The sequence below is a fragment of the Culex pipiens genome, chromosome 1 (assembly GCF_016801865.2).
Source record: "Culex pipiens pallens isolate TS chromosome 1, TS_CPP_V2, whole genome shotgun sequence".
In the NCBI taxonomy this organism is placed as follows: Eukaryota; Metazoa; Arthropoda; class Insecta; order Diptera; family Culicidae; genus Culex; species Culex pipiens.
In genome coordinates this window covers 117,953,721-117,969,512 of record NC_068937.1, presented here as the reverse complement: position 1 = coordinate 117,969,512, position 15,792 = coordinate 117,953,721, and the positions used below count along the sequence as shown (strand labels likewise).

Sequence of the window (15,792 nt, the reverse complement as noted above, 5' to 3'; positions counted from 1 at the left end):
ACAACATTACAACGATAACAACGAAGAACCACTCCACTCACTCTCCCGGGAGTTGTGAAAACTGCAGCCAAAAATAGCGAATGAAAACAAATATTGCACGATTAAAATTATAATAGAAATAAATATTGAATAAATTCATGATACACACGTTCAGAACATTTTAATACAAATTTAGCAAGAAAAACAAGGATAAAACCTAATTCAATTACTAGTTTTTCTCTAGAGTGTAAATGGTGGGTGTCCATGCTAAAACGAAAGATTTATACGATTTATACATTGAAGATAAAAATAACACTCAAAATGAGTTGATTGTACTCACTGGGTGTGTACACCGATGCGAAATCCCACTGAGAAATGTAACGACCAGATCAGTCTGATAGTAGAATAAAATCGGGCTGACGAAGGCCGATCGGGGCGTTACATTTCTCAGTGGGATTGCGATGGTTTTTGCTTTGCTGTCAAAGTGATTTTTTCACCATAAACGTGTTTTGTTTGGTAGACGAGACGAATTCCGAGTCGAGTTCCACAGCGCGTACCTGAGGGTGGCCACGATCGCGATTTTCCTTCGTGCTGCGTCCGTCAATTTCCTCCGTCCGTTTGGCCTTGGCCACCGCACAGTGTGCCCGGAAAATATCTTCCTTTTCGGTCCTTCGACGTGAAACGTGCACCACACCAGAAAGGTACTTTGTTTTTCTCGGCCAAAATCTGAAATTTGTGAACGCTCCGGCCACCCCGGAGCCAGCGAACAAGAAGGCTAAAACGAGAAAAAACTGCCTGCAGTGCGGGAACTGAAGACAATCAAGTCTAAAGAAAATGCCTACCGGGAAGTGTGCGAAGGCGCCGACAGCTGCAGGAGCTGACCGTCAAGCTGTCTCGTCGCAAACAGAATCTGCTGCGCGCGGCGAGGTACGCCTAGAAGTATGGCCAAATGGAGCGTGACGTGATTTAGAAGGCCAAGAAGGACAGAAACATGTACATTCCAGCCGAGCCGACGGTGACCTTCGTCATCCGCGGTATCAACAAGGTCCGCAAGGTGCTGCAGCTGTTCCGTCTGCGGCAGATCAACAACGGCATCTTCATCAAGCTGAACAAGACCACTAAGATCATGCTGCGCATCGCCGACTCGTACGGAATTCGTCCCCTTCTACATGGTAAGCTTGATTAATGGATAATATTTGGCCTGAAAATATATTAAAATATATTTTTTCATTAAAATTATGGAGTATTATTCTCAGTCATCGCTTGGTTGGCTGGCGCTCCTCGCGACATGGTTGCTCACACTTGAATCCACCAGTTTGCCGAGACTGCCGAGTTCTGCTTGCGTAAGGAACGTGCTCGTGGCGCTCGTTCGATCGAACTTCCTCATCAACTACACGTCGCATTACAAACTGGCCATGACCCCAGCACTGGGAAATGCCTTTGAAGCGAAACTCGTCTTGAATACGACCCGACAAACTTGTTGAGCCCGGAACTACACCAAGATTGGCGTCAACGGCACGTACTGTCTGGTGTTCAAAACGGCAAAGCGGATGGTAAGTTAATCAGCAAATAATCTACAATTTGTTTACGCAAAACATAAAATTTTCAGCTCGGACCTCCACCCGCGGAAATTGAAACCGTCCGTTCAGACGCACCATAAAACGCAGTCGCTGCTGGTCTTTTTGTGAGCCTTCAAGAACATCACACCTCATCCGACGCAGCACCCGCTTTCAGTAGACAAGCTGTTCAGATTGTTTACTGTTACGCAGTCCGGTGCTGCTGCTGCTGCGGTTCTCTGTCTCAGAAGTCGTATGAGCAAGTCCCGCTCTCACGGATGGACGCATTCTCTAGCAGAGCCCGGCCACAACCCGGACGACAACCGCTTTTCAAAAGCATCCGGATGTTGCATGATGTAAGTTTGTGAAAATGCAATTGGAATTTACACCTATTTCGATTGTAGAAGACCCTAGATTTCAAACAAAACAATGTCAAATAGCTTTAGACTAAAATGTAACAAACAGTGCATTTTGCTTAACACTTACTCTAAGAACGAACAGGATGCAGAAAATCTCACCTTCTGAACCCATAAGAAATTCTCAAACATCCAATGCAAACGAGTTTCCCAATGAGATTAGACTTCACCTGTTGATATGCGACTCATTTACCTTATTTTACTACACTAAATTGAGCAGTTAATGCGAAAACACTCCAACTTTACTACGCAGCGCTCCAAACTTCAATAACTCTCAACCGATTTGTTTTGTTGACTGCTTGAGCTGTCATTTGGGAAACAGATTTGTAATTGAAAATAAATGCTTTTTAAATTTACATTGAGCTACTTTTACATCAGAAGTACAATTACATGCTTTTCAAAATTTCAAATTTCATATTTGGCAGAAACAAAAGTTCTATTTAGATTAGATACATGTGTTAAATTGAATCTCAATTTACGATAAGGGCATTTAAATGCAATTCACCAATTTAAATGAAATTTCAAATTTACATTGAGCATGTTTACGTTCAAAACATGATTTCAGTGTCGGGTAAATTTACATTTTTTTTTCTGTGTACGTTATGGAAACAGAAATCGAAAAATATCTTCAGTTTTAGAGGCATTTTGAGAAGAACAGTTTTGTAAGTAAATTTGGATTTACTTGCTTAACCTCAAATTTGAAAATATTTTTTTCAAAGCTAATAAATTTAAATATTAAATTGTTATTTTTGAATGAATAACTAAAAGAAACCTGGCCTTAATGATCTATTGAACATTAAAATTCAATTTGCTAACTTTAAGGCTGACATTTGTAAACGAAACTTTTTTTTGTTTTTTTAAGACGTACATGGACATCACGCCATGGCTGAAGGAGATTAATATTGCAAATCAATAAAAAGTAAATCTTTCCCAGTTCCTGAGGGGAACACCCTTGAAGAGTATCAGGGCCGGCATTTACAAAGCGGATTCAGTGGCAGTTTCATTCTCAACTTAATGTTAACATGTTAGGGTTAATGATAACATTCCATAGGTCGCATCCCTAAGGTGTCGTGATAAGGTCCAGTTTGTGACGATACACTACCTTTCCTTTACTAAGCAATCGATTCCAGAAGGGAAAAGATCACCAGTTGTGTTGGTCCGAGCCGGGATTTGAACCCCGATCTACCGCTTACGAGGCGGAAGCGTTACCACTGGGCTACGTGGCTTGGTCATTGCAAATCAATGTATCTAAACAATTTCTTCGTGAAAAGGATGCTTGAGATGTCCTTTTCAAATATCTGTGGCATGGAAAATATTTTAACCTGGAAATTTTTAATTGATTTTGATTTTAAAATTTTATATACTTTAAAAAGGAGGTGCACGATACTTCGTGAATCTTCACCTAAAACGAAGCTTTTTGGATGATCTTGCGCCTCCATCAAAATATATGAAAAAACTTAAAATATAATAAAAACAAATATCCACAAGTAAAATATTTTCTAGGTCACAAATATTTCATTTTTATAAGGTTCATTGATTTACAATAATTATCACCTTCCGTCATATTGACGTGAGACATACAGTATGAGAAAATTCGTACCAGTTGATAATATTTTGATTCAGGGTTTTTTATTTATAATATTTGAAAAATAAATTAAAATCCTATATTTTGTTCTATAATTTTTATAATTAGTTCATTTTTGCACTGAATTCTTGAGATTTGTTCAACGATAAACGCTACCAAAATAGTTTACCTAAAATCAACATCAACAATCAATGATTATTTCTAATTTGTTGCAACTTCTTTTAACATTTTTTGTAAGTTTAAATTATTTTAAATGCAACACTTTGATTTTCTTGTACTCAGTTAGAAACAAAATGCGCATGTTGAGTTCCAAGTAAGAGATTGTTATTATCGTTGATTATTTGTTACAAAAGTTAAACTGTCAGTGACTCTTTTTCGATCTGCAAAAACAGTGATTACTATTTATAATCTTTTTATGTACCTCGTAATTTTTTCCTAAAAAATGATGTAACTTAAAACCTCTATACATTCGCTATAGGGGTAAAAGATGACTTTGTGTGTACTTTTTTCAGAAATAACTGAATGAAATTTGGTCAAATTTGAATTGAAAGGGAACATAAATATAGTCTGACTACATAACCAATATTTTTTCTATTTTTTTTTTTGAATGATGATACTACATACTTGGGTAAGAGGTTATCATTTAGTGATTATAGTGTAATAACACAATTAGAGCTTTTCAATCACAATAAAAAGCTTCAAATACATAATGGCATCTGATAAATCAATTAAAAATATAAGTTGTTTTGTAAATTAAGCTGTTACATACGAAATACTGAGCAATAAAAAAAACATATTTTTTGTTGAATTTAAGATAACTCCGGCTCCGACTCCGACTCCGGGTTATCAGAAATCTTTGGCTCCGACTCCGACTCCGACTCCAGCTCATCAAATTTAGCCGACTCCGGCTCCGACTCCGACTCCAGCTGTTCGAGTTTTGACGACTCCGGCTCCGACTCCGACTCCGACTCCACAGCCCTGGTAATAATGTTCTACAAAGTTGTAAAGCAGACAATTGAGCAGTTCTCTGAGATTTCGGTCACTCATTTTTTTTTGCCTTCCTCACGTTACTGAGGAAAGGCTATAAAATCACTCAAAAAATGAACTTCTCAATTAGACCTCCTAGACCCACCTTCATGTATACCTATCGACTCAGAATCAAATTCTGAGCAAATGTCTGTGTGTGTGGTGGGATGTTGATCAAAAAATTGTCACTCGATTATCTCGACATTGGCTGAACCGATTTTGTCCGTTTTGGCGTCATTCGATCCGTCTTGGGGTCCCATAAGTCGCTATTAAAAATTATGCAGTTTAGTTAAGTACTTCAAAAGTTATGCTAAAAAAACGATTTTAACAATAGTCCGGAAGATTGTAAAAAGGGTGGTTTTTGTAAGAAAACCCGTCATGCTATACATTTTTAGAAAGGTATTTAAAAGACCTTTCCAACGCGTCCAAGACATTGAAGATCTGACAAATTTATCAAAAGTTATAAGCATTTAAGTGTAATTTATACGCTTTTTGGAGGCCGGATCTCAGATATGTTGATGAAACCGTTGTCCGGATCTCTCATGCGACATATCGTTGGATAGGTATTCAAAAGAGCTTTCCAATGCGTCTAAAACATTGAAGATCTGACAACCCTATCAAAAGTTATAAGCACTTAAGTGTTATTTGCGCACTTTTTCGAAGCCGGATCTCAGATATTTTGATGAAAATGCTGTCCGGATCTCTTAAGCGAACTATCGCAGGCTGGGTATTCAAAAGACCTTTCTAACGCGTCCAAAACATTGAAGATCTGACAACCCTATCAAAAGTTATAAGCACTTAAGTGTTATTTACGCACTTTTAGATTTTGGATAGCACCCTTTAAATGTGAGGAAGGCACCAACCACCTAAGGGTGGATTAAGTATCGTTTTTTTTTTAATTTTTTAATCCGACTGAAACTTTTTTGGTGCCTTTGGTATGCCCAAAGGAGCCATTTTGCATCATTAATTTGTCCATATAATTTTCCATACAAATTTGGCAGTTGTCCATACAAAAATGATGTATGAAAATACTAAAATCTGTATCTTTTGAAGGAATTTTTTGATCGATTTGGTGTCTTCGGCAAAGTTGTAGGTATGGATACGGACTACACTGGAAAAATTATACACGGTACAACAAATTTTCGTGATTTTTTATTTAACTTTTTTTTCACTAAAACTTGATTTGCAAAAAAAACACTATTTTTATTGTTTTTCATTTTCTGATATGTTTTAAGAAACATCAAATGCCAACTTTTCAAAAATTTCCAGGTTGTGCAAAAAATCATTGTCCGAGTTTTGAATTTTTGAATCATTACTATTTTTTTTTAAATCGAAATATCGGTTGCAAAAATTTTCAACTTCATTTTTCGATGTAAAATCAAATTTGCAATCAAAAAGTACTTCAGTGAAATTTTGATAAAGTGCACCGTTTTCAAGTTAAATCCATTTTCAGGTGACTTTTCTGAAAATAGTCGCAGTTTTTCATTTTTTTAAATTAGTGCACATGTTTGCCCACTTTTGAAAAAAATATTTTTGAAGAGTTGAGAAAATTCTCTATATTTTGCTTCTTCGGACTTTGTTGATACGACCCTAAGATCGGGACTGGCAACACCAGCCAGCAACAGTCAAGTGTTCGGAGCTCTTCAGACTTTTCGATTTTATCGCCGTAATTTACCGTGATTACCCGCGAGTTTGCTCCTCCAGCATGCCAAGGGCCAGCCGTGGCCGAGGCAGTTCGAGTGCGGCCTCGAAAAACCCGCGAAGTTCATCTACCGGCAGAGTGCAGAAAGGTAAACACACCAATGCCGCATCGACCGCCATCGCGCACGGGAGCGTGCCCGATGACGTCACCGATCCTTCATTTTTACACGTGTCATACCGTCCACGTGAGTCCCCGGTACGGACGAGACAATCGACCCGGGCATCCGGAAGCACTTCCGGCCAGCAGCAGCAGCAGTCCACCAGCACTACGACGACAACCACTTCCAACGTTCCCACCAGCAACGAATTTGAGATGCTGAGTGGAGATGAAAACAACACCGACAGTGACAGCAGCAGTGCTGGCGACGACGATGACGAAGATGAACTTGCGCGCAAGCAAGGAAAGCAGAAAAATGGTAACTCTCCGAAGGAACGACGACCACCTCCAATTTTTGTTTTGGATACGTTGGCTGACGATGTTGACGAGTTGCTTGAGGGACTCCAATATTGTCTTAAAATTAGTAAAACTTCTGTGCAAGTGATTACCCACAAGAAGCTGCATTTCGACTTGGTGGTGAAGAAGTTGAAGTTGCGAAACTTCAAATTCTTTACATTTGACCCTGCAGAGAAGGTCCCAGTGAAGATCGTCCTTCAGGGATATCCGGACCGCCCGATCTCCGACCTGGAAGAACACCTGACGGGCGTCAAGGTTAAGCCTCGAGAGATAAAGGTGCTCTCAAAATCGACTACGGTGACAGGTACGTACACCTTGTACCTCCTGTACTTCGATCGCGGGTCCGTCAAAATCCAGGACCTACGGCGGATCAAAGCACTGGACGGCTTCTTTGTGACGTGGCGATTCTACACGAAGAATCCGGCCGACGCAGCCCAATGCCACCGCTGTCAGAAATTCGGACACGGCTCAAGAAACTGCAATCTCCCACCCCGGTGTGTAAAGTGCGGTGAGACCCACTTCACCGAAAGGTGCAGTCTTCCGCGGAAAGGCCAACTGGGGGAAAACGCCCAGCAGCACAAAGCACGTGTCAAGTGCGCCAATTGTGGTGGAAACCACACGGCGAATTTCCGTGGCTGTGCCGCGCGGAAAAAGTACATCGAGGAGCAGGACAAGAAGAAGAAAGCGCCAGCGTCCCGCCAACCTCCGAAGACTTCGAGCTCGACCGCTGCAGCAGCTGGCGGCGGAGCGGCTCCATCGACCAACCCAGCGTTCCCTCCCGGTTGGGGAGGTTCGTACGCTAGAGTAGCCTCTTCTGGGGGCGGTTCTCCTCCGGGACAAGCTGATGTTACCGGTGATGATCTCTTCACGCTTCCTGAGTTTTTCGCCCTTGCTGGAGAGATGCTCACGCGCTTTCGTGCCTGCCGAAACAAGGCAGAACAATTTCAAGCTCTCAGTGAGCTGATGATGAAGTACATCTACAACGGATAAGCTGCCTTGTGCAGCGAAGTTTTTCGACGTCAATAGACAAAACATACTGTGATTTAGTTTTAAGCTTTTCTATTTCTATCCTTTTCCTTAGCAAATCTAGAAGGTTTTTTTTTAAATTTTTCCTTCTCTTGCCAAATCCATTGTTAGAATATCCAATTACATCAAAATGAATTATAGTGTAAACCATAGTTGAAAGGAACTCCAAAACTCTATTAGGTTATAAGAAATGCGGAATTGTAAATTGATTATTTACTGACAAAATAAATTGAATTGAATTGAATTGAATTGATACGACCCTAAGTTGCTGAGATATTGCCATGCAAAGGTTTAAAACAGGAAAATTGATGTTTTCCAAGTCTCACCCAAACAACCCACCATTTTCTAATGTCAATATCTCAGCAACTATTGATCCGATTTTCAATGTTAAAATATGAAACATACGTGAAATTTTCCGATCTTTTCGAGAAAAATATTTTCAAAATTTTTAAACCAAGACTAACATTTTAAATGGCGTATTATTGAATTTTTGGCCCCTTTGAAATGTTAGTCTTGATTTAAAAATTTGAAAAAAAGATTTTTGAAAGGATCGGAAAATTTTACGATTGTTTCATATTTTAACATTGTAAATCGGACCATAAGTTGTTGAGAAATTTTCATGTTTTTAATCTTTTGCATTGCAATATCTCAGTAACTAAGGGTCGTATCAAAAAAGTTCAAAAAAGGTAAATTTAGAGAATTTTCTCAGCTTTTCAAAAATATTTTTTTTTTAAGTGGGCAAACATGTGCACTAATTAAAAAAAATGAAAAAATGCGACTTTTTTTAAAAAAAAAAAGTCACCTGAAAATGGATTAAACTTGAAAACGGTGCACTTTATCAAAAAATCACTAAAGTACTTTTTGATTGCAAATTTGATTTTACATCGAAAAATGAAGTTGAAAATTTTTTGCGACCTATATTAAAAAACACAAATATTAAAATTGAAGAAAAAATACCGGTTTTGTAGAGAATTGCTCAATTACAAAAAAAATGATATGTATACATAATGGTTTGCTTATAAACATCACAAGTTAACGCGATTTTACGAAAAAAAAGTTTTGAAAAAGTTGTCGTCGTCGATCATGGCCGTTCATCGTCACCAGCGACAGACACGGACGACGAAACAAAGAGAAACGCAAAAAGTAACTTTTTCAAAACTTTTTTTCGTTGAATCGCAATAACTCGTGATGTTTATAAGAAAACCGCTTATGTTTATATATCAACATTTTTGTAATTGTCTGCTCTACAACTTTGTAGAACATTATTTCACTCTAAAAAAAATCCCTGTAATGTTAGAAAAAACACGAAACTTAAAATGAAAAATTTTGTTCTAAATGAAAAAAAATACCCTTCTGGGTTAATAAAGATTTGAAAAGTACATGAAATTTCCCTTTAAATGACATGTTCCAAAAACTTTTAAAGTCGAGTAACGGAAAATGGGAGAATTTTAAAACTTTTTTAGTGTTTTTTTACGATGAAAAACACGTTTTTCGGAATTCTGAGTACGCCATCAAATCGAGCGTCTAATTTTACATAAAAGTCCATTGAATTATTTGCACAGTTGTTTTGGCAATATAACAAATTTGATGCAAAATATACTTCAAGATCCCAAAATATGAATTATAAGACCACAATTGAGCATGTTTACAAAAGCTGATAATTTTTGTTTATAAAGGTTTACTACAATAAGTCATTTGAAATATGCTAAAGAGTCCATGTACGAAAAACTAAACCAATCATTTAAACTTAAATCTCCTAGGATCAAGTGTCTCTAAAGGCAGCTTTTAAACAACTTATTGTTTAATCAAATTTAAATCGTTTGAAACTTTTTATCCGATTTCTTAGTTAGAAATGCGTATAAATAAAAAGAACCTTACTTCCAAGCAGCAACTAACATTAAAAACTGGAAAACCCCGAGCTGGCGCCTCAAATATGTCCTCCATTCTTGAGAAACGTAAAGAAAAGCCTGCCCACTAGCGCCATGGCAAGGCAAAGGCCGTACTCGACGTGGGTTTTGTTCCGTTTTGGAATGCGAATCCTGGCCTGGGGGGTGGCTGGCTGAAGCAAGCCTTACACTCAGACTTCATGACTCGACGTGGTTCGGCCGGTCTATTAATAGCTAGGGCTACACATGACTATTCAATAACAATGCTAAAAGAGAGCCTCCCCCTCCCACGCTTGTGGCTACTCCATTGAGAATAAAACTTTTGGGGTTGAAATAATATGTTTTTTTTTTCAATTTCATCATTTTGCACAAGAAAATGATTCATTTACAATATTTTTTTTTGTTTTCATATGCAGAAGTTGACCCCTTTTTACCCATTTTCGGTTCAAGAAGATTATTGCATCACGAGGATTTTCATGGCGAAAACTTTTGCTCTAGTAGAAAAAGCAGATTCAACAGTGACTCAGTGAAGGTGGATATTTAAATAGGACTCTGAAGAGCAATTGAAAGTATCGTTCAGGGTTATATTAAAAGTCCATTTAAATGCCAGTTTCTAATTATTACGAAGGGAACTTTGGAAATTAAATCGTGCTTGTTTGATTAACAAATACATGTTTTATTCATTTAAAAAGTTCCGATAGAAAAGCCACTTTCATTCCAACGATGACGCACTGTTTCAGCTGGATGACAAACCATTCAGCAAAAATAGTACGCATAAAATGGTCAAATCATCCAAGGGCGGGAATGATAAGATAAGCATTGCGTCCCAAAACATACCTCGTGAATTTAGCTACGTCAGTAAAGCTAGTAAATTACTAGTAATTTATGGTGATGAAAAGTTCTGATACTCTGACAGTAAAAATTAGCGACTCAGTTACAAGACGTTGCCAACATTGTATAAATCAGGAAACAATCCGCAATAGCGTCATATCAGCGGGGTCAGAACGAGCTATCAATGTTGTCATAATACATTTTAATTGATAATTGTAGACGGACCTTTTTGTGGTGTTGATGTTTGACAATTTAGACAAATTGAGATTCCCCATTTGAATTTGATTTGAGTGAAGTTTGGGTCTACCTACAAATGCTGACTGCCTTTTAAAAAAATACAGTTTTTTTTTGTTAATTTGAGGATGGTAACTTTAACATTACTTTACCAAACGACATCCTCCTCATTTCTCACATGTTAGTAGTACGTTCATGTGCACACTATTTGCCTCGTGGCTTGAAAATGGCGCTGTGTTTGTAATTCACAAAAACAGCCACAACACTTGGTCACTACATTTCTCGACGAGAGAGTATCGTACTTTTACGTCAACTCAAACGCTTTTGCTTTTGTAGTATAGTCTACAGTCACTACAGAAGCTACTCAACTACTAAGAAAATCACAAGAGAGCAAGAGTGAGAGTTTTCCGCATAGACTGAAGGTAAAGACATATAATTTTAGTAAAAACGAATAGCCTTTTTTGTTTTTTTTATTATATTTTAAATAATGATTAAGTATTTAAAAAAGACTCATAATACTTTTTAAAAATTCAATAATTTGTTTTCAAAGAATCTTGGTGATTTTTCGTGGGAGATTTTTTTTCGCGGTGCTAAACAACGAAATTTTACCAAAAAAAAAAAAAAAAAACAAATAAATAAATAAACTGGTTCATTCAATTTTAGATATTATTACATAACTTCGACAATAAAGAATTACCGGATTAGCCTTCAGGAATTCTATCCGTGTCTATTCAGAAAACTTATATTTTTTAAACGCAAAATCAATATTATAACCTATTGTGTTAAGCTTGATGATTAAATTTGCAACCGAAAAATACATTAAATTTTATTTTTATTTAAAGTTTCAAATTACGAATTATAAACAAAATAAAAATTAAAATTGAAAGTTTATTATACACTAGCCTGTCCCATTTTGGGGTCATGTCGAGGAATTTCAGGTGCTCACTTCTAAAATGATAGATTATGTTGTTAGGAACAATGTTTTCTTAGACAAGAAAAAATAATAAAATACTTTCTCGCACCCCCTAGTCGATTTACTGAAAAAGTCACTTTTTTGAACAAATTTTCTAAAATCGCTTGGAATCAATACAAAAACTGATTCGATCTGGTGAGTATTATCTTCAAACGATAGGTTTTTGTCCATAGATTAAGATGCACTATCAATATTGGACCAAAACCTAAGTTTTTGAACTCTCCCAGGCGGATTTAAATTTAAAAAAAGTGTCCACGTGGTTTATGGATAAACATAAACCACGTGGACACTTTTTTTTAATTTCCTACAAGCTCATGCAGCTTGGTTTTACTGGGAAAAATATGCTACCCTAAATTAAAGGAGCATTTCTGAAAAAGTTTCGAAAACATGCGATTTTTTCGTCATAAATCCGTCTGGGAGAGTCCAAAAACTTAGGTTTTGTTCCAATATTGATAGTGCACTTAATCTATGGACAAAAACCTATCGTTTGAAGATAATGCTCACCAGATCGAACCAGTTTTTGTATTGATTCCAAGCGATTTTAGAAAATTTGTTCAAAAAGGTGACTTTTTTCAGTAAATCGACTAGGGGGTGCGAGAAAGTATTTTATTATTTTTTCTTGTCTAACAAAACATTGTTCCTAACATCATAATCTATCATTTAAGAAGTTGGCACCTGAAATTCCTCGACATGACCTCAAAATGGGGCTATTATACACCCATTCAGTTGTTCTGTTATTGTTAGTTTAAAAAAAATGTAATTTTTGACGAAAAACAATGTTTAGCGAAAAAAAACCTTTTTGCGGTACTGTGAATAAAAATCACAAAAAAATATATTTTCTTACAAGCCCCAGCATTCTAAAAATGTTCCTTACCGCAGGGGAATGCACTTTAAATTGATTTCAGCTAATTGCACTTAAATTTCCATTAAAATTTGGACGTGTTTTTTTTTTTAGTTTTGACCCTCAATTTTTCGAGCCGATTTTGACAAAAAAATGCCAACAGCCATACGTGGTGTTGTAACTTTACAGAGTTTTTACAAAATATCAGAATTTTCCGAAAAGTATTTGAAAAAGTGATGATTTTCACATCTTTTGGCCAGTTTTTTTTAAAGTTTTAACCCTGTGCTTTTAAAACTATTTTTTCGAAATGTTCAACAAATTTTGCAGGGAAAATTGAAAATTTCATGAATTCACGTATCGTTTTTGACTGTAAATATCGATTTAGTTTCGAAGACTACGCATTCAAAAATGAAATGCTGTTTGAGTGACACTTTAAAAAACTTAATTTAATTTATTTCTTTATATTTGAGTAGAATGAATCCACAAATCATTCATTTTTCTATAACGGATTTATATGAAATTTTCTTTGCTTTTGTAGATTCTTTTTATGAATTTGAATTAGAGGTACCGTAATAGGTTGAGATTTTTTTAAAGAGTGCAAATAAAATACGTACGTAATTGTATGGAATCATACTGACCGGGATAGAGAAAGGTTCAAAGCACTTCTAAAAGAAGTGTTCATTCAAATTTGAAAAGTTTGAATAGTTGTTTAACTATAATTAAGAAAACGTTGATGAATAGCATTGTATTCAGATTCTTTAAGTGTCATGATTTTCTCAATGAACATTATTTCAAATTGGAAAACGGAATGCGTTTTCGGATTTTTTGGACAATTTTCCATTAGGAGAAGGTAAACGAAGTTAGTGAATTATAAAAAATGTGTGTTTGAAACATAATCAAATAAAATTTCCAAATTTGAAAGCATTTTCAATACAACAAATTTCATACAAAATGTGAAAACTTTTGATTGGTGCTTCGAATTCAGTTTAAAATGCAATAAGAAAAATTCTGACTTTTTATCAATTTTACCTAAAATTTATGTATTTATGTATTTTGTTAAAAACCTTCTAAACTTAGTTAACTGAATATGAACATTGATTTTTTTTTGTTAAACTATATCAGCAACCTTAAAAATAAAATTTGAACACATTTAACCTGATTTTAACAACCAAAACTAGACTATCAAAGTCACCCCAGTATTCAAAATCAGCATTTTCAACGCAACCAATTTTATAAACACTATTGAAAAAACTTTTTTTTTCTAAAATAGTGCATGGACCTTGTGTGGCCAACCCTAACACATGTTTCAAAAATAATATTCCTAAGAAAACCCTTACCAGTTGTAAAATATTCCAAAAATAAATTAAAATCCTATCAAAGTCACCCCGGTTTACGGTATGCATAATTCGAAAACGGCGCATTTTTTCAAAAATAAAAATAAATATTTTAACGTGCTCTTTGATAGCAAATCCGTATTTTACATGAAATAAAATATATTACAAATGTGATTTTTGCCGTAACACCTTAACTCCTAAGCTCGAGAAAAAGGGGGAAATTGTATGGAAATTCCTCTTTTTTCTCGAGCTTGCACAGTAAAAAATAATGTAAATTTGGAAGCTGTAATTTTGGAAGGTTCAGTATTACCTCTTTTATGATGTAATTTTACCTCAATTTAGACTGAATAAGTGGCATTACACCAAACAAGTGGTAAAATTACACATTTCCAGAGGTAAAACTACACCTTTTTTCTGACATCAAGGATTTACCCCTTCCCAAATGTAATATTATCATGATTTTTTTCTGTGTGGGATTTAAGGTGTTAAATTCATGTTGAAAATAAACCAGTTATGATCAATATATGAAATTAGTTTTGAACGCGTTTTTAACTAACGTTTCATGTTATTTATTAACTGCAGGTTGCAATGTTAATATTGAACTAAATTTGAAATTTTGCATTTTATGTACTCGACATTGGTTCCAAATTTTCAGTACGATTGAATTTAAGTTTAAAATGAACAATAGTTGTTATTGTTATTGATTGATCAACCCACTGAAAATCTGTACCGAGTCTTCAACATCGCTCTATGCCCAACTCTCGCCGCCTCGAGCGCGCACGTTTCTCTCGCGGGCACATCAAAGTGTATAAATAAGACTAGTGACGAGTGCAGCGTGACAGCTTAGTCGGTCACTGTAAGCCGGTTCGATGAGTAGTAGTACACACCGGGCGAGCGAGAGTAGTATAATACGGTAGTGTCGTCAATGAACTTGAAAGTGGAGACCACCACCCGTTTTGGCAACAGCAGAGCAGTTTTGACAAAGAAAATAAAAGTGTTTTATTATTTTTTTTTTGTAGTGAACTTTAAGGAAATTGATAAGAATTGATTCCGGTTACACCATAAGTGCTATATAACATTCCGAAGAGACAATGGAAACAAAACACCATGGACGATGATTCACCTAATTAGTGCTGTGCGTTTATAAACACCACCCGATACCCGAGTCCAGTTGTGAGAACCGAAAGCCGGTTGTGCGTCCTTTCCGAGAACGCTTTTACTGTTTACAACTTGTGTGCTGCAGAATGTCACCGCGCCGTCATCGAATTTTGTCTGCATAACTGGTACGACTCTGAAAACATGCTTGTTTAAGAGTATACGGTGCATTGGGGTCAAGTGGGAACTTTGTGAAATTATGTGAAGCTGTGGAGAAATAAATTGTGTGAAGTGTTGAATGTTCATCTATGCGTTGAACGTAACGCAGTGGGGCTGGCCCCCCATGTTCAAACGTCAATTTGATAACTGTGAAACAAAGCTTGATCAATCTAATCTTGAATTAAAATTTATTTTCAGATTAATCTACTAGCATTAAACAAAAAATAAAAGTTTAACCGCCAGTACAAGCATAATTACAAAAGCAAATCAAAACTGTTTTCTTGATAAAATCGATCCGATCACGTATGGTCGTAAATTTTACGTGTAACATTAGAAACGCATAAAACAACAAAAATCCCCAGAATAAGGACAAAACAAAATGTTGCGTCCGTTGCTCTGGAACTCCGGAACATAACAAACCGTACAAGAAGAAAAAAAAACTGTTTTCGTTTGCGATCAATTTGGGATGATAACGGCGCGCGCGACGCTGAATTCGACGAAGCAATAAAGTGCGAGTTCGAGGTTGCCTTTTTTTTGGGACAGTTTGAGACGACCACCAAGTTCCAATCGCGCTCGGTTATCGGCGCGGGAATTCGGGAGATGTTAATTGCCAACTGGTCGGTGGAACGTCTGATG

The 15,792-nt window shown here is 36.4% G+C and overlaps 2 protein-coding genes and 1 long non-coding RNA gene across 4 annotated transcripts in view; 2 read left to right on the top strand and 1 right to left on the bottom strand.

Moving 5' to 3' along the window:
• Nucleotides 1-15,792, bottom strand: part of LOC120416318 (uncharacterized) — a 54,249-nt gene that overhangs the window by 20,035 nt on the left and 18,422 nt on the right. The window lies entirely within an intron of this gene.
• The window catches only part of LOC120415694 (sialin), a 38,113-nt gene that overhangs the window by 4,943 nt on the left and 17,378 nt on the right, over nucleotides 1-15,792 (top strand). Inside the window, exon 1 of one of the 2 annotated variants that reach the window (XM_039577289.2) lies at nucleotides 14,685-15,125. The exons of the other annotated variant lie outside the window; for it this stretch is intronic. The gene's annotated coding sequence lies outside the window, so the exon portion shown is untranslated. Of the gene's footprint in view, nucleotides 1-14,684; nucleotides 15,126-15,792 lie in introns of those variants that run through there. 2 annotated transcript variants of the gene reach the window in all.
• Nucleotides 328-1,854, top strand: LOC120415709 (60S ribosomal protein L7-like). Its single transcript, XM_052708852.1, has 3 exons — nucleotides 328-1,151; nucleotides 1,236-1,532; nucleotides 1,589-1,854. Exons 1-2 carry the CDS (start codon nucleotides 971-973, stop codon nucleotides 1,283-1,285), a joined length of 231 nt encoding a protein of 76 aa, XP_052564812.1. The 5' UTR covers nucleotides 328-970; the 3' UTR covers nucleotides 1,286-1,532; nucleotides 1,589-1,854.

Bases quoted from the DNA above. Each gene is read 5' to 3' on its own strand.
- LOC120415709 (XM_052708852.1), top strand. From the start codon at position 971: ATGTACATTCCAGCCGAGCCGACGGTGACCTTCGTCATCCGCGGTATC. The intron at 1,152-1,235 runs GTAAGCTTGATT...TATTATTCTCAG, and splicing joins AATTCGTCCCCTTCTACATG to TCATCGCTTGGTTGGCTGGC.